General features: G+C 41.8%; 1 protein-coding gene across 3 annotated transcripts in view; it reads left to right on the forward strand.

The window, feature by feature from the left end:
* The window catches only part of TANGO6 (transport and golgi organization 6 homolog), a 242,128-nt gene that overhangs the window by 25,104 nt on the left and 194,933 nt on the right, over positions 1–22,091 (forward strand). For all 3 annotated transcript variants that reach the window (XR_010110278.1, XM_055100397.2, XM_003814560.5), the window contains exons 5-7: positions 6,318–6,454; positions 9,270–9,432; positions 11,700–11,782. Coding sequence is in view for 2 of the 3 variants with exons in the window: in XM_055100397.2 (XP_054956372.1) it covers positions 6,318–6,454; positions 9,270–9,432; positions 11,700–11,782 (383 nt within the window). In the remaining variant the exon portion in view is untranslated. The remainder of the gene's footprint in view (positions 1–6,317; positions 6,455–9,269; positions 9,433–11,699; positions 11,783–22,091) is intronic.

The following is a 22,091-nucleotide window of genomic DNA, read 5'->3' on the forward strand; positions in this document are numbered from 1 at the left end:
CACTGCCATCATTCCCCCAAGTACATTTTTATTTTCACATCTCCGTAATATATTTATATCTCAGTTTTGGTTAGATCAATATTCAGTGTTTATATTAGTGTAACTCTGTAATTATTATTTACAGCTGATCTATATTGTATATTATGATTACTTTCTTTTTTTACATAATCTTTTGTACTTCCTGGAGTTAATCTTTTTTTTGTACATCTGATTAGTTTTCTATGTGCTTATCACTAATCTTTTCTCAAGCTGTCCCTCTTTTGTTTAAATCTCCTTTTAATACATTCAAAAACATCAAATAGGCTGGGCATGGTGGCTCATGCCTATAATCCCAACACTTTGGGAGGCCAAGGCAGGTGGATCATTTGAGCTCAGGAGACCAGCCTGGGCAACATGGGGAAACCCCATCTCTACCAAAAATACAAAAATTAGCTGGGTGTGGTGGTGCGCACCTATGGTCCCAGCTACTCAGGTGGCTGAGGCAGGAGGATTGCTGGAGCCCTGGAATTTGTGGCTTTAGTGAGCCATGATCACACCACTGCACTCCAGCCTGGGTGGGAGAGTGATATCCTGTCTCAAACAAACAAACAAAAACCCACCAGATATTCTATCAGTTTTATCTTCTTGGAAACATCTTTCTCTGAGTCTTCTGACTTGCTTTACTCAATCCTGGTTACCTTCTACTCAGCTGCCATCCAAGGATCCCCTTCACTTTTATCCTGGTGAACACTTTGCCTTTTTTGTGTGTTCAGTCTCTTATCTCCCTTATCCCAAGCCTGTTAGTTTCCTATTGTTACTGCAACAACTTACCACAAACTTAGTGGCTTTTTTTTATGGAAATGGCATTTAAACTGAGCCCTGAACGCTGAGTTGGAATTAACTAGCTGAAGAGAGAGGGAAGATAGTTATAGGCAGAGAGAGTAGCATGTATGAGGAACTGAAGTAGAAATGAGCATAGTGCTTCTGAGGAAATCTCCACGTGGGTAGAGTAGTGAGGGCAGAGTGCAGGTAGAGTGGTGCGCGGTGAGCAGGGATGGTGGCTAGGGGCCACCTCAGGGAGGCCTGATAGGCTGAGTTCAGGATGTTGAACTTTATTCTGAGGGAAATGCGAAACGATTAACAGTTTTAAGAAAGAGAGAACATGATCAAATCTGCAGTTTAGAAATATCTATCTGGAGGTATTGTGAAGAATGGATTGGGTAAGAGCAGAAGCAGGGAGATCAGTTAAAAGGCAGACATCTGAGGAATCATGGAGGCTTGGATTAATGCAGTGGCCATGGAAATGGAGAGAAATGAATGGGTTTGAGAGATATTTAAGGAGGAGAGTTGCCAAAACTTCATGAAGGGCTCGATATGTGGGGAAGAAGGAAGAGAGCTAGAAGAATAAATCTTGACTTCATTTCTGGCATAATGTACCTTGGTCCCATCAGACAAAAGTGAGGTCAGTGTGGTTGGCAGACGTTGGTAGATTTGGTCTAGAGTGGCTATAATATTGCCTCCCCTCAGTTCTCCCCACAGTGGCTTCTAGGGCCAATGAAATAACAAATGATCAGTTACCCATAAGAAGTTGTCCCCTACAAACAGGTCTTTGCATCTTCCTTTTCCAAGAAGGGTTAGACCTCACTTAAGGGCATGCAGATTTGAGAGCTACTATAAGAAAATCAGAACCCTCTTTCCTATGAGTTCCCCCAACTTGTGCATGTATATATTTGTTGTTATCTATTCATACCTTGTTTCTTTCCCAAAATGGTTTGAGGCAGGTTTATATTGACCTGCATATTTGCCATTTCTGGTGGTCTTTATTTCTTTATGTAGATCAAAATTTCAGTGCAAATTTCCTTCTGCCTGAACTTTAGTTACCATTTCTTTTAGTGTAGGTCTACTGGCAATGAATTTTTTTTTTTTTTTTGAGATGGAATTTCGCTCTTGTTGCCCACGATCTCGGCTCACTGCAACCTCTGCCTCCTGAGTTCAAGCGATTATCCTGCTGCAGCCTCCCAAGTAGCTGGGATTACAGGTGCCAGCCACCACACCCGGCTAATTTTTTTTTTTTTTTTTTTGTATTTTTAGTAGAGACAGGGTTTCACTGCGTTGGCCAGGCTGGTCTTGAACTCCTGACCTCAGGTGATCCACCTGCCTCGGCCTCCCAAAGTGCTGGGATTACAGGTGTGAGCCACCGCACCTGGCCTGGCAATTAATTTTCTAGCTTTTGTTTGTCTGAAAAAGTCTACTTCATCTTCCTTTTTGAAAGATATTTTTTATTGGGCATAGAATTCTAGGTTGACATTTATTTTTTCTTTTAGTACTTTAAAGATATTCCATTGTCTTCTGACTTGTGTCATTTCTGATGAGAAGTCTGCTATCATTCTTATCTTTGTTCCTCTATAAATGATATACCATTTTTCCCTCTGGCTGCTTTTAAGATTTTTCTCTTATGGCTGGTTTTTAGAAATTTGATTATGATGTACCTTGGTGTGGTGTTGGTTTCTTTATATTTTTTTTTTCTGCTTTTTGGAGCTGTGGGTTTATAGTGTTTGCCATATTTGGAAATTGCTCAGACATTATCTTCAAATATTTTTTTCTGTACTCCCCTCAGATCTCTCTTTCTGAGATTTGAATGACACCAAATATTATGTTTAATGTTGTCCTGCCAATTACTAATGCTCTTTTTGTGTGTGTGTCTTTTTTTCTCTATGTCTTTTTTATTTTTCTCTGTCTTTAAAATTTTTTTTTCCCCAGAGACAGGGTCTTGCTCTGTCTCCGAGGCTGGAGTGCAGTGGCATGATCTTGGTTCACTGCAACTTCCGCCTCCCAGGTTCAAGCAATTCTGGTGCCTCAGCCTTCTGAGCAGCTGGGATTACAGGCATGTGCCACCACACCCAGCTAATTTTTGTATTTTTAGTAGGGACAGGGTTTTGACATATTGCCCAGGCAGGTCTTGGATTCCTGGTTTCAAGTGATCCACCCACCTTGGCCTCCCAAAGTGCTGAGTTTACAGGCTTGAACCACTGTGCCTGGCCAAGGGCAAATTTTTAATAGTTGTCTTAATGGGCCAGGCACAGTGGCTCAAGCCTGAAATTCCAGCACTTTAGGAGGCCAACGTGGGCGGATCACGAGGTCAGGAGTTTGAGACCAGCCTGGCCAACATGGTGAAACCCTGCCTCTACTAAAAATACAAAAAATTAGTGGTGCATGCCTGTAGTCCCAGCTACTCAGGAGGCTGAGGCAGAAGAATCGCTTGACCTGGGAGGTGGAGGTTTCAGTGAGCCGAGATCTTGCCACTGCACTCCAGCCTGGGTGACAGGGTGAGACTCTTGTCTCAAAAAAAAAAAGTTGTCTTAATGGTCTTGTCTTCTAATTCTGTTATCTCTGTTTTTTGGGGTCTGTTCTACTGATTTTTTTTTTTTTTTTTTTTTTTTGAGACAGAGTCTTGCTCTGTCACCCAGGCTGGAGTGCAATGGCATGATCTTTGCTCACTGCAACCTCTGCCTCCCAGGTTCAAGAGATTCTCCTGCCTCAGCCTCCCAAGTAGCTGGGACTACAGGTGTGCGTCCTCATGCCCAGCTAATTTTTGTATTTTTAGTAGAGACAGGGTTTCACCATGTTGGCCAGGCTGGTCTTGAACTCCTGACCTCAGGTGATCCGCCCGCCTTGGACTCCCAAAGTGCTGGGATTACAGACATGAGCCACTGCCCACAGCCTGTTCTGTTGTTTTTTTTATTCTAATTATAAGCCATATTGTTTTCCTTCTTTGCATGCCTGGTAATTTTTTTTTTTTTTTAGATGTTATTCACATACCATAGAAATCACTTTTTTTTTTTTTTTTTTTTTTTTGAGACGGAGTCTCACTCTGTCGCCCAAGCTGGAGTGCGGTGGCGTGATCTCAGCTCACTGCAACCTCCCAGGCTGGAATGCAGTGGCGCAATCTTGGCTCACTACAACTTGTGCCTCCCATGTTCAAGAGATTCTCTTGCCTCAGCTTCCCAAGTAGCTGGGACTACAGGTTCGTGCCACCACACCCAGCTAATATATTTTTTTTAATTTTTAGTAGAGATGGGATTTCACCATGTTGGCCCGGCTGGTCTCAAACTCCTGACCTCAGGTGATCCACCTGCCTCGGCCTCCCAAAGTGCTGGGATTACAGGAGTGAGCCGCCGCACCCGGCCAGAAGTCACTTTTTTTTTTTAAAGAGTACAGTTTGGTGGTGTTTAGTATATTCACAGAGCTGTGCAATCATCACCAATATCTATTTCCAGAACATTTTCCTCAACCCTCCCCCCATGTCCCCCCAAAGAAGCCCTCATTCTCACTAGCAATCACCACTCCTCATTCTCCCCTCCTCTCAGATTCTGGTAAGTACTGCTTCACCTCCTGGTCTCTTTGGATTTACCTGTATTGGCATTTCATACAATACATGGTCTTTGTGTCTGGCTTCCTTTACTTGGCATAATGTTTTTGAGATTTATTCATGTTTTTTGTTTGTTTGTTTGTTTTTGAGACAGAGTTTTGCTCTTGTCACCCAGGCTGGAGTGCAATGGCATGATCTCAGCTTACTGCAACCTCCTTCTGCCAGGTTCAAGCGATTGTCCTGCCTCAACCTCCCAAGTAGCTGGGATTACAGGCGCCCACCACCACACCTGGCTAATTTTTGTATTTTTAGTAGAGACGGGGTTTCACCATGTAGGCCAGGCTGGTCTCAAATGCCTGACCTCAGGTGATCCACCTGCCTTGGCTTCCCAAAGTGCTGGGATTACAGGTGTGAGCCACTGTGCCCAGCCGAGGTTTAGTCATATTATAACATGAATGAATCAGTCCTCCATAAAAATTATTCCTTTTTATGACTGAATAATAATTCCTCATGTGGATATGCCTGGTAATTTTTGACTGGATGCTGAACATTTTTATTCTACATTGCTGAGTGCCAGATTTTTATATTCCTTAGTTGGACTTTGTTCTGGAATGCAATTAAGTTACTTGGAGTTAGTTTAGTCCCTTTGATCCTGGCTTTTCAGCTCTGTTAGTGTGGTTCTACAGCAACCTTTAAGGTAATTTAACCCCTTATTGTATTATGCTAAGTGTATTGTACTAAGTGTAACAATACAGATTGTACTAAGATAATACACTTCTGAGAATTCTAGTTGTTTCCCTGTGTATTAGGAGATCCTCCCAGGCTGGCTAGTGGGAACACAACTCTTCCCAGCCTTTATGAACCGTGGGGGTTGTTCCCCCCTACTCCTTTCTGGTGGTTATTGCCCCAGGCTTTGGTATTTTCTTCACACATACGTGTATCATACTCTACCAAAGACTTGAGAGAGGACCCTTCTGCAGATCTTTGGAACTCTCTCTACGTGTAACTTCCTCCCTTCTGGTATTTTGCCCGAAAATTCCAGCTGCTTTGGCCTCCCTGAACTCTGAACTATGTTTCTTCCACTGAACAAGATGCCAGGCTTCATTTGGGCTGCTATTGTTATCGCCTGAAAACTCTCTCCAGTCAGTGAACGAGGGCAGTCGTCAAGCTCAGTTTGTTTGCTTCCCTTCTCTCAGGGATCATTGTCCTGGGCTGCCTGTTGTCCATTGTCTGGAAACCATTGTTTATATATTTTGTCCAATTTTATAATTGCTTAAGACGGTAAAGTAATTCTGGTCCCTGTCACTCTACGGCTGTGGCTTAAGACAGTTTAAATGAAATGATACATACAAGGAGACAGAATAATAATAGTAATAAACATGGTGAAGCTAGTATTCCAGTTATATGAATAATATCATTATAGTGACTAAGTGCTAGTTTTTCTCTGAATTTCCCAGAAACTAGCATCAAAAGGAACGTATAGGCCAGGCGCGGTGGCTCATTCCTGTAATCACAGCACTTTGGAGGCTGAGGCGGGCAGATCACCTGAGGTCAGAAGTTCGAGACCAGCCTGGCCAACATGGCAAAACCCTGTCTCTACTAAAAATAGAAAGGAATTACCTGGGCATGGTGGTGTATTCCTGTAATCCCAGCTACTCGGGAGGTTGAGGCAAGAGAATCGCTTGAACCTGGGAGGAAGAGGTTGCAGTGAGCTGAGATCATACCACTACATTCCAGCCTGGGTGACAGAACAAGACTCCGTCTCAAAAAATAATAATAATAAATAAATAGGAAATAAAAAACATAAAAAGGAAAGTATAGAAGGGTAGATTATCTTATAGAAAAAAATAAACTATTTTCAGTAGAAAAGATAAATGCATTTTACCTTAAATTTTAAGACAAATTTGTTACATGGGACCTTCTGTGGGGAATTGCTGTGAGCTGCTGACATCTCTCTCCATTGTGCCAGCGGGAGCAGCTGGTGGAAGTGATGCTGAGGTGACGGCTGCTGACTGGAAGAAGTGTGACCTGATCGCAAAGATTTTGGCCTCTTGTCCCCAGCAGTCTCTTTCACCAGAGAATTACTACAGGGACATCTGCCCCCAGGTAAATCTTTTTGTTTCTGTTGATCATTTGAGGATTATCTGCTTATTTACAGAAAGAGGACTTTTAATGTTCCTCTAGTATTGAGATAAAAGCAGTATAATATTTAAGTTTATTGTTTAGTGAGGAGCCTTCTTAATAAATGAATAAAAACCGGTGGAAGAGACTGACCTAATTGTTCAGTTTAAGAATGGCAAGGCCAGGCGCAGTGGCTCACGCCTGTAATCCCAGCACTTTGGGAGGCCGAGGCAGGCGGATCACCTGAGGTCGGGAGTTCGAGATTAGCCTGACCAACATGGAGAAACCCCGTCTCTACTAAAAAAAAATACAAAATTAGCTGGGTGTGGTGGCGCATGCCTGTAATCCCAGCTACTTGGGAGGCTGAGGCAGGAGAACGGATTGAACCCAGGAGGCGGAGGTTGCCGTGAGCCGAGATTGAGCCATTACACTCCAGCCTGGGCAACAAGAGTGAAACTCCGTCTCAAAAAAAAAAAAAAGAATGCCTCACCACTACTGAATGATTTGCCCAGCTTGCTCTCAGAGCTAGAATATGAAACTCAAGTTTTATCTTGTTCATTATCTTTTCTCTCTATGTGTTTTTAATTAGTTTTTAAAGGCAAATATTAAATAAACAAGGTAAATTAACATGCAAATAATTTAAAAAGCATAAAAGAGTAAACCGAAAACTAAGTCTCCCTCCCATTCCTATTCTCCAGTCCCTCAGAGGTAGTCACTGCTATGAATTTCTTTCCAGAGATATTCTGTGTATTATGCATATACCATCATATGTGCATATGTTAATGTATGTGTATATTAACATGTATGTGCATACACATATACATTAACATATACACATGATGGTAAAATTAATGCTAATTTTTTTTTTTTTGAGACAGAGTTTCGCTCTTGTTGCCCAGGCTGGAGTACAATGGTGCGATCTTGGCTCACCACAACCTCCACCTCCCGGGTTCAAGCGATTCTCCTGCCTCAGCCTCCCGAGTAGCTGGGATTACAGGCATGCGCCACCACACCCGGCTAATTTTGTATTTTTGGTAGAGATGGGGTTTCTCCACGTTGGTCAGGCTGGTCTCGAACTCCTGACCTCAGGTGATCCGCCTGCCTCGGCCTCCCAAAGTGCTGGGATTATAGGCGTGAGCCACCACGCCAGGCCAGTGCTAATTTGTATCTAAATGATAGCATGCAGCATGCCCTCTTTCATTTTGCTTTTTTTCATTGATTGTGTACTTTGGCCAGGCACAGTGGCTCACTCCTGTAATCCCAGCAGTTTGGGAGGCTGAGGTGGGCAGATTACTTGAGGTCAGGAGTTCGAGACCAGCCTGGCCAACATGGAGAAACCCCAACTCTACTGAAAATACAAAAATTGGCCAGGCGTGGTGGTGCACACCTGTAGTCCTAGCTACTCAGGAAGCTGAGGATAGAGAATCTCTTGAACCTGGGAGGCAGACGTTGCAGTGAGCTGAGTTTGCACCAATGCACTCCAGCCCGGGTGACAGAGCGAGACTCCATCTGAAAAAAAAAAAAAAAAAAAAAGTGTACCTTGGAGATCATTTCATTCATTTTCATGGGCACATGGTATTTCATCATATTAATGTACTGTAATTTATGTAACCAGCCTGCTGTTGATGCACCTTTGAGTTGTTTCCATTCTTTTTCTATTACAAATTACACTACTGTTAATATCCATAAGTCTTTGTACATAACTACCAGTATTACCATAGGAAAAATTCCTAGAATTGCAATTATTGGTTCAAAGGTTTTATGCATTTAAATTTTTGATCGATATGCTTTATGTACCTATTTTCCCACATTTTTACCCACACAATGTGTTACAAAGTTTTTTGATCTTTGCAAATCTGATACATGAAAAATGTGGGGCTGGGCACGGTGGCTCACGCCTGTAACCCCAGCACTTTGGGAGGCTGAGGCGGGCGGGTCACGAGGTCAAGAGTTTGAGACCAGCCTGATCAACATAGTGAAACCCCGTCTCTACTAAAAATACAAAAATTAGCTGGGAGTAGTGGCGTGTGCCTGTAATCCCAGCTACTTGGGAGGCTGGGGCAGGAGAATTGCTTGAACCCGGGAGGCGGAGGTTGCAGTGAGCCGAGATTGCACCACCGTATTCCAGCCTGGGCGGCAGGGCGAGACTCCATTTCAAAAAAAAAAAAAAGAAAAAAGAAAAATGTGGAGGGAGTTTTCTTAATATTCCCTATGCGTATGCCTAAAATGAGGCTGTATTTTATAAATTTGATAAAATTATTTAATAAAAACACTGCAAGTATGAGAGGTGGGCAAAAAAAAAATTTTTTTTTGAGATGGAGTCTTGCTCTGTCTCCCAGGCTGGAGTGCAGTGGCGCGATCTCCGCTCACTGCAAGCTCTGCTTCCCGGGTTCACACCATTCTCCTGCCTCAGCCTCCTGAGTAGCTGGGACTACAGGCGCCCGCCACCACACTCGGCTAAGATTTTTGTATTTTTAGTAGAGACAGGGTTTCACTGTGTTAGCCAGGATGGTCTCGATCTCCTGACCTCGTGATCCTCCCGCCTCGGCCTCCCAAAGTGTTGGGATTACAGGCGTGAGCCACCACACCCGGCCAAAAAAATTTTTTAAAAATAAAAACACTGCCTGTTCAGCTCTCTTACCCTTTGATACTGGGTATGTTAAATTAAAAGAATTCTGTTGAATCAGTGTTATTGAGGTGAATTTATTTTTTGTCTTAAAGAAATTCATGCTTTTTGTTTTTAGTTACTGTCATATTCCTTGCAAAAAACTGGTATTTACTTCTTGTAGTTTTTTTGTAGGTTCTGGATTTATTTCACTTTCAAGATAAATTGACAGCACGACAATTTCAGAGAGTTGCCACCACTACCTTTATAACTTTGTCAAGAGAACGCCCACATTTGGCAGCAAAGTATTTGCTCCAGCCAGTGTTAGCTCCTCTTCATCGATGTTTGAATACAGCAGGTAAAGGAGGAAGTGTGGTGGCTGGGTGTGCCTCTGAAGGACCTTCTTCAGTATTTCACGTTTAAATGATTTAAATCTGTGTTATATCAGTGTCTTTAGTTTTCCTTCCCCTCCCCCCAACTTTTTATTTTGACAAATTCACTTACAAGTTTGAAGAAGAGTATATTGAACTACCCATATACAAATCACCTAGACTGAATAACTTTACATTTTGGCCACATTTATTTTATCTTTCTCTCTTTCTATACATATAAACATGTCTTTTCTGAAGCATTTGAGACTTAGTTGCAGACATTACAACACTTCACCCCTACATACTACAGTATGCATTCCCAAAGAAAAATGTCAGTCTCCTACATAACCACAAAGCGATTACCACACTCAGGAAATTTAACATTTTTACAGTATGCTTTGATATAATATACAAATTCCATTCAAACTTCTCTAATTGTTTCAATAATTTGTTTTAGAACTATTTTTTTTTAATCCAGAATTCAATCAAGAATCATGGCTGGGCGTGGTGGCTCATGCTTGTAATCTCAGCACTTTGGGAGGCTTAGGCGGGCAGATTGCTTGAGCCCAGGAGTTCGAGACCACTGGGGCAACATGGCAAAACCCCGTCTTAACCAAAAAACAATATAAAAATTAGCCAGGCATGGTGGCAAGCACCTGTAGCCCCAGCTAGTTGGGAGGCTGATGTGGGAGGATCGCTTGAGCCTGGGAGGTTGAGGCTGCAGTGAGCCATAATCACACCTCTGCACTTTAGCCTGGGCAACAGAGTGCAACCCTTGCTCAAAATAATAATAATAATATATGATAAAACTATGTCTAAATAAATAGAAAGACTTATTATAAAACTTTAAAAACTTTTTTTTTAATTTTTATTTCTATATTGTCCAGGCTGGTCTGGAACTCCTGGGCTCAAGCGATCTTCCTGCTTCAGCCTCCCAAAGTGCTGGGATTGGTGAGGCGGGAGGATCGCTTGAGCCCAGGAGTTTGCATCCAGGCTGGGTAACATAATGAGACCCTGTCTTTAGAAAAAATTTTAAAAATTAGCTGGGCATGGTGGTGCATGCCGGTATTCCCAGCTGCTCGGGAAGCTGAGGTGGGAGGATCACTTGAGCCCAGGAGGTTGAGGTTGCAGTGAGCCATGATCACACAGTTCCACTCCAGAGCCTGGGTTACAGAGCAAGACCCTGTCTCAAATAAATAAAAATAAAATATAACTATTTTAAAACTTTTTGAAGGGAAAGTTTTAAACACATATTATAGAGATTATATAATGAACTCCTATGTACCTGTCACCTAGATACAACTATTAACTCTGCCATTTTCTTTCTTTTTTTTTTTTTTGAGACAGAATCTCACTCTGTCACTCAGGCTGGAATGCAGTGGCATGATCTCGGCTCACTGCAAGCTCTGCCTCCCAGGTTCATGCCATTCTCCTGCCTCAGCCTCCTGAGTAGCTGGGATTACAGGTGCCCGTCACCACGCCCAGCTAATTTTTTGTATATTTAGTAGAGACGGGGTTTCACTGTGTTAGCCAGGATGGTCTCAATCTCCTGACCTTGTGATCCGCCTGCTTCGGCCTCCTAAAGTGCTGGGATTACAGGCGTGAGCCACCACACCTGGCCAACTCTGCCATTTTCATTTCATCCAATCCCCAATTTTTATTCAATTAAGTTTAAAATGAAAAAAAAATTTTTTTTGAGACAGAGTCTCACTCTGTTGCCCAGGCTTGAGTGCAGTGGCACAATCTCGGCTCACTGCAACCTCTGCCTCCCGGGTTCAAGCGATTCTCCTGCCTCAGCCTCCTGAGTAGCTGGGACTACAGGCCTGCCCCACCACACCCGGCTAACTTCTTATATTTTTAGTAGAGATGGGGTTTCACCATATTGGCCAGGTTGATTTCAAACTCGTGACTTTGTGATCCGCCTGCCTTGGCCTCCCAAAATACTGGGATTACAGGCGTGAGCCACCATGCCTGGCCTAAAATGAAAATTCTAAGTGATAATGTGCTATAGGTTAATTGGCAACGTTGGTGTTTTTTCTTAGTGATACATAAAATAACAATGCATGTTTATAATCAGTGGTATCATATATTCCATGAAATGTGTATGAATGGTATATTGTTCAATGATAACCATTTTCTGATCTTAGGTGTTACTTACTGAGCCATCTTTCTAGTAAAGCTTCCTTCCTTAGCTTTAGTATGTCCTATTCAGTGAGGCACTAAATATGGGTAATTTTGTGTGTTTATTTTCTAGAGCTTTCAGAGAGTGACATGGTACCAGGAACTATTTTGGTGACAGAAGAAGAACTTAGTAGATGCATTGAGGATGTGTTTAAGGTTGGTAATCTGAGTCACTAATGTTTTTATTTACTTCTTATTTAAAATTTTTTAAAATTTTTTCTTTTTTTGTAGAGATGATGGGGTCTCACCACGTTGCCCAGTCTGGTCTTGAACTCCTGGCCTCAAGCGATCCTCCTTCCTTAGCCTCCCAAAGTGCTGGGATTACAGGTGTGAGCCGCTGCTCCCAGCCTTTTAAAATAATTTTACCTTTTAATTAGCACTTGAACCGTTGGAATGACTAATCTAAAGCTCCAAGCTGTCAGAATCTTTTCACTTTGAAAACCAGAAACTGTAAGCTGACGTTTTTTGTCTTTTGTTGTTGTTGCTTTTCCTTTTTGTGGAGAATGAGGTCTCACTATATTGCCCAGGCAGGTCTCGAACTCCTGGGCTCAAGCTATCCTCTTGCCTCTGCCTCCCTAAGAGCTGGGATTACAGGCACGAGCCACTGCTCCTGGCAAGCTGACCTTTTTAAGTGAAAAAACTGATATATTTTTGAAACCTTGTTAATTACATCATTTATTCTAAATGTTGAAATAGTTTAGTTTCTCTAACTGGCAAATGCCACTGATGAAAGCATGTCTATTGAAGAAGTTGACATGGAGCTGGGCATGGTGGCTCATGCCTGTCATCCCAGCACTTTGAGAGGCCGAGGAGAGCAGATCACCTGAGGCCCGGAGTTCAAGACCAGCCTGGCCAATATGGCGAAACCCTATCTCTACTAAAAATACAAAAATTAGCCGGGCATGGTGGCACACACCTATAATCCCAGCTACTTAGGAGGCTGAGACAGGAGAATTGCTTGAACCCAGGAGGTGGAGGTTGCAGTGTGCCGATATCATGCCACTGCACTCCAGCCTGGGGGATAGAGCGAGACTCTGTCTCCAAACAAACAAACAAAAAAAGAAATTGACGGGCATTTTCAATACTATAGTCTTCCTAAAAGTGTATGATAATTGAATCTACTTTATAACTTTTGATAGTAATTACTGTCATAACAAATTAAGTCTGAATAAATGATTCCTGCAAATGACTACATAAATATATAACAAGAATGAAAACTTGCTTTTCTATTCATAGAAAAAAAGTGAATGAAAACTAAGAATCTAAATGTTATGTTCTTTATTATCACAGTCTTATAAATATATGTGGTATATGCTTTTGGAAAGCAAATGAAATTCATTGTGTTATGGCTAGATGGAAGTAGGATAAATATTCTTTAAAGTTTATTTTAGGCCCAGTGTGGTGGCTTATGCCTATAATTCCAGCACTTTGGGAGGCCAAGGCAGGAGGATTACTTGAGGCCAGGAGTTCAAGACCAACCTGGTGAATATAGTGAGACCCAAGCTCTATAAAAAATAAAAATAATAAATAAAGTTTATTTTAATAAATTTATAATAATTTACTGCTCAACACTTTTACATTAGAAAACAGCTTTCAAAACTGTATTTCATATAAAAAGGTACAGCTGCTTTGGAAAATAGTTTGACATTTCCTCAAAAAGTTAAACCTGGAGTTATCATATGGGCCCAGCAATTCCACTACTAGGTATATACCCAAGAGAAATGAAAACTTGTTCATATACGCCGGGCACGGTGGCTCACACCTGTAATCCCAGCACTATGGGAGGCCGAGGCGGGCAGATCACGAGGTCAGGAGATTGAGACCATCCTGGCTAACATGGTGAAACCCCGTCTCTACTAAAAATATAAAAAAATTAGCCGGGCGTGGTGGCAGGCACCTGTAGTCCCAGCTACTCAGGAGGCTGAAACAGGAGAATGGTGTGAACCTGGAAGGCAGAGCTTGCAGTGAGCCGAGATTGTGCCACTGCACTCCAGCCCGGGTGACAGAGCGAGACTCCGTCTCAAAAAAAAAAAAAGAAAACGTGTTCATAGAAAAACCTGTATGTGAATTTAGTAGGTAGGACAGGGAGCAATTACAAATGGCACAAGGGATCTTTTGATGAAGGAAAGGTTCTAAAATTATATTGTGATGGTTTTGCAAATCTGTAAATTTACTAAAATTCACTGAAGTGTATATTTAAAATAAATGATTTTATGGTTTTTAAGGTATACTTCAATAAACCAGTTTTATTAAAAAAAAAAAAATACTTGGCACAATGGCTCATGCCTGTAATCCCAACACTTTGGGAGGCCAAGGCGGGCAGATCATGAGGTCAGTAGATCAAGACCATCCTGACTAACATGGTGAAACCCTGTCTCTACTAAAAATACAAAAAATTAGCCGGACGTTGTGGTACGCGCCTGTAGTCCGAGCTACTCAGGAGGCTGAGGCAGGAGAATCACTTGAACCCGGGAGGCGGAGGTTGCAGTGAGCCGAGATTGTGCCACTGTACTCCAGCTTGGAAAACAGAGCGAGACTCTGTCTCAAAATAAATAAGTAAATAAAAATACAAAGATTAGCTGGATGTGGTGGCACGTGCCTGTAATCCCAGTTACTCTGGAGGCTGAGGCGGAAGTGTAACTTGAACCTGGGAGATGGAGGCTGTGGTGAGCTGAGATCACACCACTGCATTCCAGCCTGGGCAACAGAGCAAGACTCTGCCTCAAAAAAAGAAAAGATAAAAAATAAAAATAAAGTGTACAAGCATGCCTGTCATCCCAGCACTTTGGGAGGCCAAGATGAGTGGATTACCTGAGGTAAGGAGTTCAAGACCAGTCTGGCCAACATGGCAAAACCCTGTCTCTACTAAGAATACAAAAATTTCTCTCTCTCAAGATTTGCCTATTGTGTACCTTTCATATAAATGGAATTGTACAATATGTGTTTTTTTTGTGATTGGCTTTTTTCACTTTGCATGATATTATAACATGGAGCCATACTTCATTTCTTTTCATTGCCAAATGGTATTCTCTTGTATTAACATGCCTCATTTTGTTTATCTATTCATCAGTAAATGGACATTTAGGTTGTTTCCATAATAGCCATAATAACATTTTGGCTATTATTAATAATGCTGCTATGGACATTCATGTAAACATTATTGTGTATATTTATGTTTTCATTTCTCTTTGGTATATACCTAGGAATAGAATTGCTGGATCATGTAGTAACTCTTTGTTTTACTGTTTGAGGCACTTCTGGACTGTTGTCCAAAGTGACCGCACCATTTTACATTCCCATCGGCAGTATATGAGAGTATAAAGTGAATCACATTCTTTCAGATAAGAAGGCAGATGCTTTTGTTTTGCTTTAAGCTTTCTGCATGATACTAGTAGATTCATAGATAGAAAATGCAAACTCATTCTCCAAAGCATTCACTTTATTTCTTTTTTTTTTTTTTTTTTTTTTTTTTTTTGAGACAGAGTCTCCCTCTGTTACCCAGGGTGGAGTGCAGTGAGATGACCTTGGCTGACTGCAACTTACACCTCCCAGGTTCAAGCGATTCTCCTGCTTCAGCCTCCCCAGTAGCTGAAATTACAGGCACCCACCACCACGCTGAGCTAATTTTTGTATTTTTTGTAGAGACAGGGTTTCACCATGTTTGCCAAGCTGGTCTCAAACTCCTGACCTCAAGCAATCCCCCTGCCTTGTCCTTCCAAAGTGCTGGGATTACAGGCGTAAGCCACCGTGCCCGGCCTCACTCACTTTATTTGTAAAGTGAAATGTTTACTACCCTTTTATTTAATTTCACTATTTTTGAAAATGGAGTCTACCCTTTGAGGGTTGACCTGGCACACAAATATGGAATCAGATTGCTCAGAGATTGAAAGATGACATGGTGACTATGTGAATATAATGCTGTTTTTATTTTTTAATGTCTCATGGATAGACTTCTGAAAAGAGGGGTCTTCTATCCTGTTCTGAATATTAGTAGACTTTTCAGATTATGGAGAGATAAGAAATTATTAGAGCAGTCTAGAAAGCAGATGTTCTAAATTAGAGAACAGTGGCCTACTAACTTTCAGAAAGACCATGTCCCATCTAAGAAATAGCATGATGAAAAACTGCCAAGTGGTTGGGTTTGGAATGTTGGAAAGACTTGAAAGTACTGTCAGGATAGGGGTAAGAGTAATTGTGACTAAATTTTGGTGAAAACCCTTTATGGTATGCCTTGGAAGTCAGTAAACTTAGAGGGAGAAAAAAAAAAAAAAAGCAAACAGATAATTTCTTTCTAACAAGGGAGTTATCCTCTAAAAAGCAGAGAGAGATCTGGAAATAATGAATCCTGCCATTTCTCCTATTCTTGGTCCCCAAAAAAGAGGGAGGAAACCTTTATAGTTTGGTCAACAGTTTGGCGAATTTAAAGCCCCCTGGAGAGGCAAGCAAACCATTAGTTTTCTGTAGACACTTGATTATGCACCAAGGATTGGCACTGTTGTGAAACTAAGAGGGGTGGAAGGGTAATTATTCTCTCTGCAAGGTTTTGGCAGCCAGCTGCAGTGGGAAAACAGGAAATGTGTATGTTGGAGGAAAATGGTAAACACTGGGTAAAATTTAACAACAAAGGATGTGTTGTGTCTATTAACTTTCTGCTAATACTAAATTATAGAGTACAGCTCAAAGACAGGAAATAAGGAAAATATCGGGGATGGGTAAATTGATCCAGCTGCTCACTAGGTAACATGGAGGATAACAAAAGAGTGTTTAATTTTAGAGAAGCATTTGGGAACATTTCCAGCTCTTTTTTTCTCTCTCTCTTTTTATTCTTGTTAACAGATTTATTAAGACAAAAATTCACGTAACATACAGTCCACTCATTTCAAGTGTACAGCTCAGTGTTTTTTAGTATGTTCATAGGGTTTTGCAACCATCGTCAGTCTAATTTTAGAATATTTTTGTTCCCCTTAAAAGAAACTCGTATCCATTAGCTGTCATTCTCCATTCTCCCCACTCTGCTCATAGCCTTAGGCAACCACTCATCTATTTTCTGTCTCTATAGATTTGCCTATTCTGGACATTTCATATCAATGGAATCATAGAATTTATGGTCTTTTGTGATTGGCTTCTTTCAAGTCTAGTCAAGTGAAGCAGTCGGAGCGGAAAGGGGTCAAAGAAATCTGTAACTGGTTGTGATTAATTAGTTGTAAACACCACTGCACTGGAGCATGATGTTTTTAAGGTTCATTTGTATTGCAGCATGAAGCAGTACTTCAGTCCTTCTTATTGCCAAAAAGTATGCCATTATATGGATATACCACATTTTACTTATCTGTTCATCTGTTGATGGATATTTGGGTCATTTTCACCATTTGGCTCTTATGAATAATGCTGCTATAAACATTGGTGTATGCTATTAGTTTTTGTGTGAACCTATGTTATCGTTTCTTTTGCCTGTATACCTTGGAGTAGAATGCTGGATCATATTGTAACTGTATGTTTAACTTTTTGAGGACCTGCCAAACTTTTCCGAAGCAGCTACACCATTTTACGTTCCCACCAGCAATATATGAGGGCTCGAATTTCTCTACATCTGGCCAAAATTTTTTACCTGTCTTGCCTTTTTTATTATAGTCCTCCTAGTGGGAGTAAAGTAGTATCTCATTGTCATTTTGATTTTTGTTTCCTAATGGCTAATGATATTGAACAGCTTTTCATGTGCTTATTGGCCATTTTCATGTCTTCTTTGGGGAAATGTCTATTAAGGCCCTTTGTCCATTTTTTTTTTTTCTGAGACAGAGTCTTGCTCTGTCTCCCAGGCTGTAGTGCAGTGGCACAATCTCAGCTCGCTGCAACAACCTCTGCCTCCCAGGTTCAAGCAATCCTACTACCTCAGCCTCCCATGTAGCTCGGATTACAGGCATGCACCACCACACCTGGCTAATTTTTTGTCCATTTTTAAATTGGGTTATTGTCTTTTCATTATTGATGAGTTGAGGGATGGGCTCCTGGCTTAACAAACAGCTCACTCCAGAGAAATCCTCCTCACCAATCTCATCTCAGTCTCTCCATACTTTTTTTTTTGAGACAGAGTTTTGCTCTTGTTGCCCAGGCTGGAGTGCAATGGCATGATCTCAGCTCACTGCAACCCCCGCCTCTTGGGTTCAAGCAATTCTCCTGCCTCAGCCTCCCCGGTAGCTGGGATTACAGGTGCCTGGCACCACGCCCAGTTAATTTTTTGTATATTTTAGTAGAGACGGGGTTTCACCATGTTGACCAGGCTGGTCTCAAACTCCTGACCTCAGGTGATCCACCTGCCTCAGCCTCCCAAAGTGCTGGGATTATAGGCATGAGCCATTGCACCTGGCCCATACTTTTTTTTTTTGAGATTGAGTCTCACTCTGTCACACAGGCTGGAGTGCAGTTGTGCGATCTCAGCTTACTGCAACCTCTGCCTCCAAGGTTCAAGCGATTCTCTTGCCTCAGCCTCCCAAGAAGCTGGGATTACAGGCACCAGCCACCACACCCAGCTAATTTTTGTATTTTTAGTAGAGATGGGGTTTTACTATGTTGTCTAGGCTGGTCTCAAACTCCTGACCTCAGGTGATCCACCTGCCTCAGCCTCCCATAGTGCTGGGATTACAGACAGGCATGAGCCACCATGCTCGGCCCTTCCATACTTTTGATCCTTCTCTCCCCTCTTTCTGGAAGAGCAGTTTTTATAATCCCCAACCTGTTCCCATCTTAGTCTGCTGTCTTTCTTTGGAGTGTGGGTCTATTTTATCTTGGTGCCTCACTTGGCATTTCCACCTTGACATCCCCTGTCATGTGCACCATTGCCACCACCCACCCAGTGGCCACCCCAGAGGCTGTGCACTAGCTGCACAGCAGCCCGTGTCACCTTTATACACTATCCTGATCAGACTGCAGGTTATCTGGTTTTTCAGACCATAGGAGAATTCAAAGTTAAAAAATAGAAGTTAGACTAAATAAGGCACAATGACAAGAGAATGCCAGCAGAGAGGAACAAGAAAGAACACCAAAAAACTACTCAAAAAGGGCATAAGAATTTGAAAAGCAAAGTTTGTTGGGGCTGGTATGTCCAATATACTTTGTTTAAAAAGGGAAGGATTGCATATTAGAAATATTTCCTTCTAGGGCCAGGCACAGTGGCTCATGCCTATAATCCCAGCGCTTTGGGAGGCCAAGGCGGGCAAATCACTTGAGGTCAGGAGGTCGAGACCAGCCTGGCCAGCATGGTGAAACCCTGTTTCTACTAAAAATACAAAAAAATTAGCCGGGCGTGGTGGCTCGTGCCTGTAATCCTACCTACTTGGGAGGCTGAGGCAGGAGAATCGCTTGAACCCGGGAGGCAGAGGTTGCAGTGAGCCGAGATCATGCCACTGCACTCCAGCCTGGGCAACAGAGAGAGACTCTGTCTAAAAAACAGAAACAACAACAACAACAAAAAAGAGTAAACCCTCAATGCTCTGAATGAAAATTTTATGATGGGAAAAAGTATAGGGGAAGGGCTTTTTACTCTTGCGTCCTTCACTCCAGCAGGGAGTAGAGCAGGTGGTTCTGATGGCTCTGGGGGGCCAGGAGGAAAGTTCTCCACATGTAGGTGCATTCATAGGTGCTAGGTGAATTGAATTGAAAACCTAGCATAGCCACGTGTACTTCATCTGCATAAATGATTCTCACTTCTATGTATGTACCTTCTATCTGGTAAAATTATCTGAGACATAAAGGGGATACACAGCTCAAAACACTTTTAGTCCAGTGGTTCTCCATTCTCTCCTTCTGCTCTGAATGCCTGGGGCCCAATCCCTAGAATGCTTAAATTCTTTGCCCTCCCTGGTATGAGAAGGATTAATAGTGTATTCTTTGCCTAGAGAGGTGAAGGGAGGCCTAGGTTGCACAGAGATTGGTTCTGGGCAGGACAATGTAAGAGAGTTATAATGCCTTTTTATTTGGACATTTTTTGCTCGTAAGAGGATTGGCTAGATTCTGAAATGGGGAAAACGTTTCCTTTTAGTATACTTCACAGTACTTGCCTGACACTCTTCCTAAAAGCAGAAGAAATGTTAGGGTAGGAAAAACTGGGAGGCACTTAAGTAGTTTATTTCCTCCATTCTCATTTCCATTTTATCTCTCTGTTTCCAGATTCAGGGAATTTTGCCTTTAATTATCCAAGTCTTTTCTCCATCTAATCTTAATGAATTTCTAATTACAGCTATTCTGTCAGATTGGATATTTGACTCCTCTTTCTGAATTTTTAATTACATTTGCAGAGTAAATTAGAATAATAGAATCTTAGAACTGGAAGGAACTTCAGAAATAAGTGTAACCTCTCACTTTTTAAATAGACTTTATTTATTATTATTATTTTTTGAGCCGGAGTTTCACTCTGTCGCCCAGGCTGGAGTGCAGTGGCGCAATCTCAGCTTATTGCAGCCTCTGCCTCCTAGGTTCAAGTGGTTCTCCTGCCTCAGCCTCTGAGTAGCTGGGATTACACCTGGGATTACAGGCATGTGCCACCATGCCCGGCTAATTTTTGTATTTTTAGCAGAAGTAGGTCTTCGCTATGTTGGCTGGGTTGTTCTCGAACTCCTGACCTCAAGTGATCCACCCGCCTCAGCCTCCCAAAGTGCTGGGATTACAGGCGTGAGCCACCACGCCCACCAATAGACTTTATTTTTTAAGAGCAGTTTTAGGTTCACAGAAAAATTAAGTGGAAAGTACAGGGAGTTCCCATATATCTATCTCCAGACAGCCTGGTATATTTGTTACAATTGATGAGCCCACCTTAATGCCTCAGTATCATCCAAAGTCCATAGTTTACATTGGGATTCACTGTTGGAGTTGTATAGTCTATGAGTTTTGACAGATTAACCACTCATTTTGTAGTAAAGAAAATAAAATCCAAAAGATTTTGTGAAGTGACTTGTTCCAAATCATACAGCTGGGGAGTGGCAGAGCAAGTCCAGGAACCAATCTTTCCTTCCCTTTCACTCTCCCTTTCTGTGTTTAGAAAAGATCATATTTGCACATGGTACAAATTTAAGTACAAAAAACTTTATAGTGAAAAGTTAGTCTCTTTCTAACCTTGGTTCCCTGCACTGGCAATAATTCTTTCTGGAAACATCCATGTGTAATTGAACTGTGACCTTGAATTACAAGCAAAAGACCGAAAGAAGTATCTTCAAGGCTGTGGGAATTGCAAATGTTAGCTTTTCTAAATGCTTTGGTTCAGACTCTCTGGTATGGTGTAGCACCTTTGAGCCAGACAGACCTAGGTTGGAATCTGGCTCCAAAGTTGACTGTCCATGCAACTTTAGGTAACTTATTTAACACTTGATTTGTGAGGATGAAATAAGGTAACTTGGTGGGTTCGTGGCATATTGTAGCACATAAGTGCTCAAAAAACTGTCAGTTCTCTTTTGGTTCAGGGAAACTTGTTTTTTAAAAAGACGATCTTATGCAATATGTTCTGAAAGCATGCACAGTGCAAAATACTTGCTATATTAGGTAACTTGCCTTGTTCTTTTTTCCTCTCACAAGTCTTAATTACACTCAGCAAGTGCATTAGAAGTTCTGGAACACCACTATCAGAAAGATCACTGTAATGTTTTAGAAGGCTGTATTTGACTAGTTTAATCTTTAGGAGGTGTAAAATCAAGTTCCAGCCTGTACTGAATTTCAGTGTTAGGATTCAGTCAGCTTGATTCCGAATAGGCCCCTCATGTTTGTATTCCCACACATGTACATCCCTGTAAAAGAGAAGCCCATAAATTAAGAAAATATTTCCATTCACAATAGCATCAAACATATAAAACATTTAGGAAGAAATCTAACATTCGTATGGGGTATATATTTCACAAAATCTTTTAACATGAATTATCTTAATTGGTCCTTATGCCAAAAGCTTGATGCCTACATTATAAATGAGAAAATGGAGACTGAGAGCGACTTAAATGTCTTATCCATGTTCACTCATTTAACGTGTAATTTGGGGCAGTCACAAAGGTGACAGAAACAAAATTCATATCCAGGTTTCCTGACTACTGACTTCCCTGTGCTCTTTCAGCTACTCTGCAGTAGTCTCTAAGGGACATGCTTAGCAATGTCACGGAAGTCTATGAAATGAGAAATGGGGCACGTGGCCGGGTGTGGTGGCTCACGCCTATAATCCCAGCACACTTTGGGAGGCCAAGGTGGGCGGATCGCTTGAGGTCAGGAGTTCAAGACCAGCCTGGCCAATATGATGAAACCCTGTCTTTACTAAAAATGCAAAAATTAGGCCAGGCGTGGTGGCTCATGTCTGTAATCCCAGCACTTTGGGAGGCCAAGGCAGTTGGATCACCTGAGGTCAGGAGTTCAAAAACAGCCTGGCCAACATGGCGAAACCCCATCTCTACTACCAAAAAAATAAAAAATTAGCTGGATGTGGTGGTGGGTGCCTCTA

This window comes from Pan paniscus, chromosome 18, assembly GCF_029289425.2.
Source record: "Pan paniscus chromosome 18, NHGRI_mPanPan1-v2.0_pri, whole genome shotgun sequence".
Classification (NCBI taxonomy): domain Eukaryota; kingdom Metazoa; phylum Chordata; class Mammalia; order Primates; family Hominidae; genus Pan; species Pan paniscus.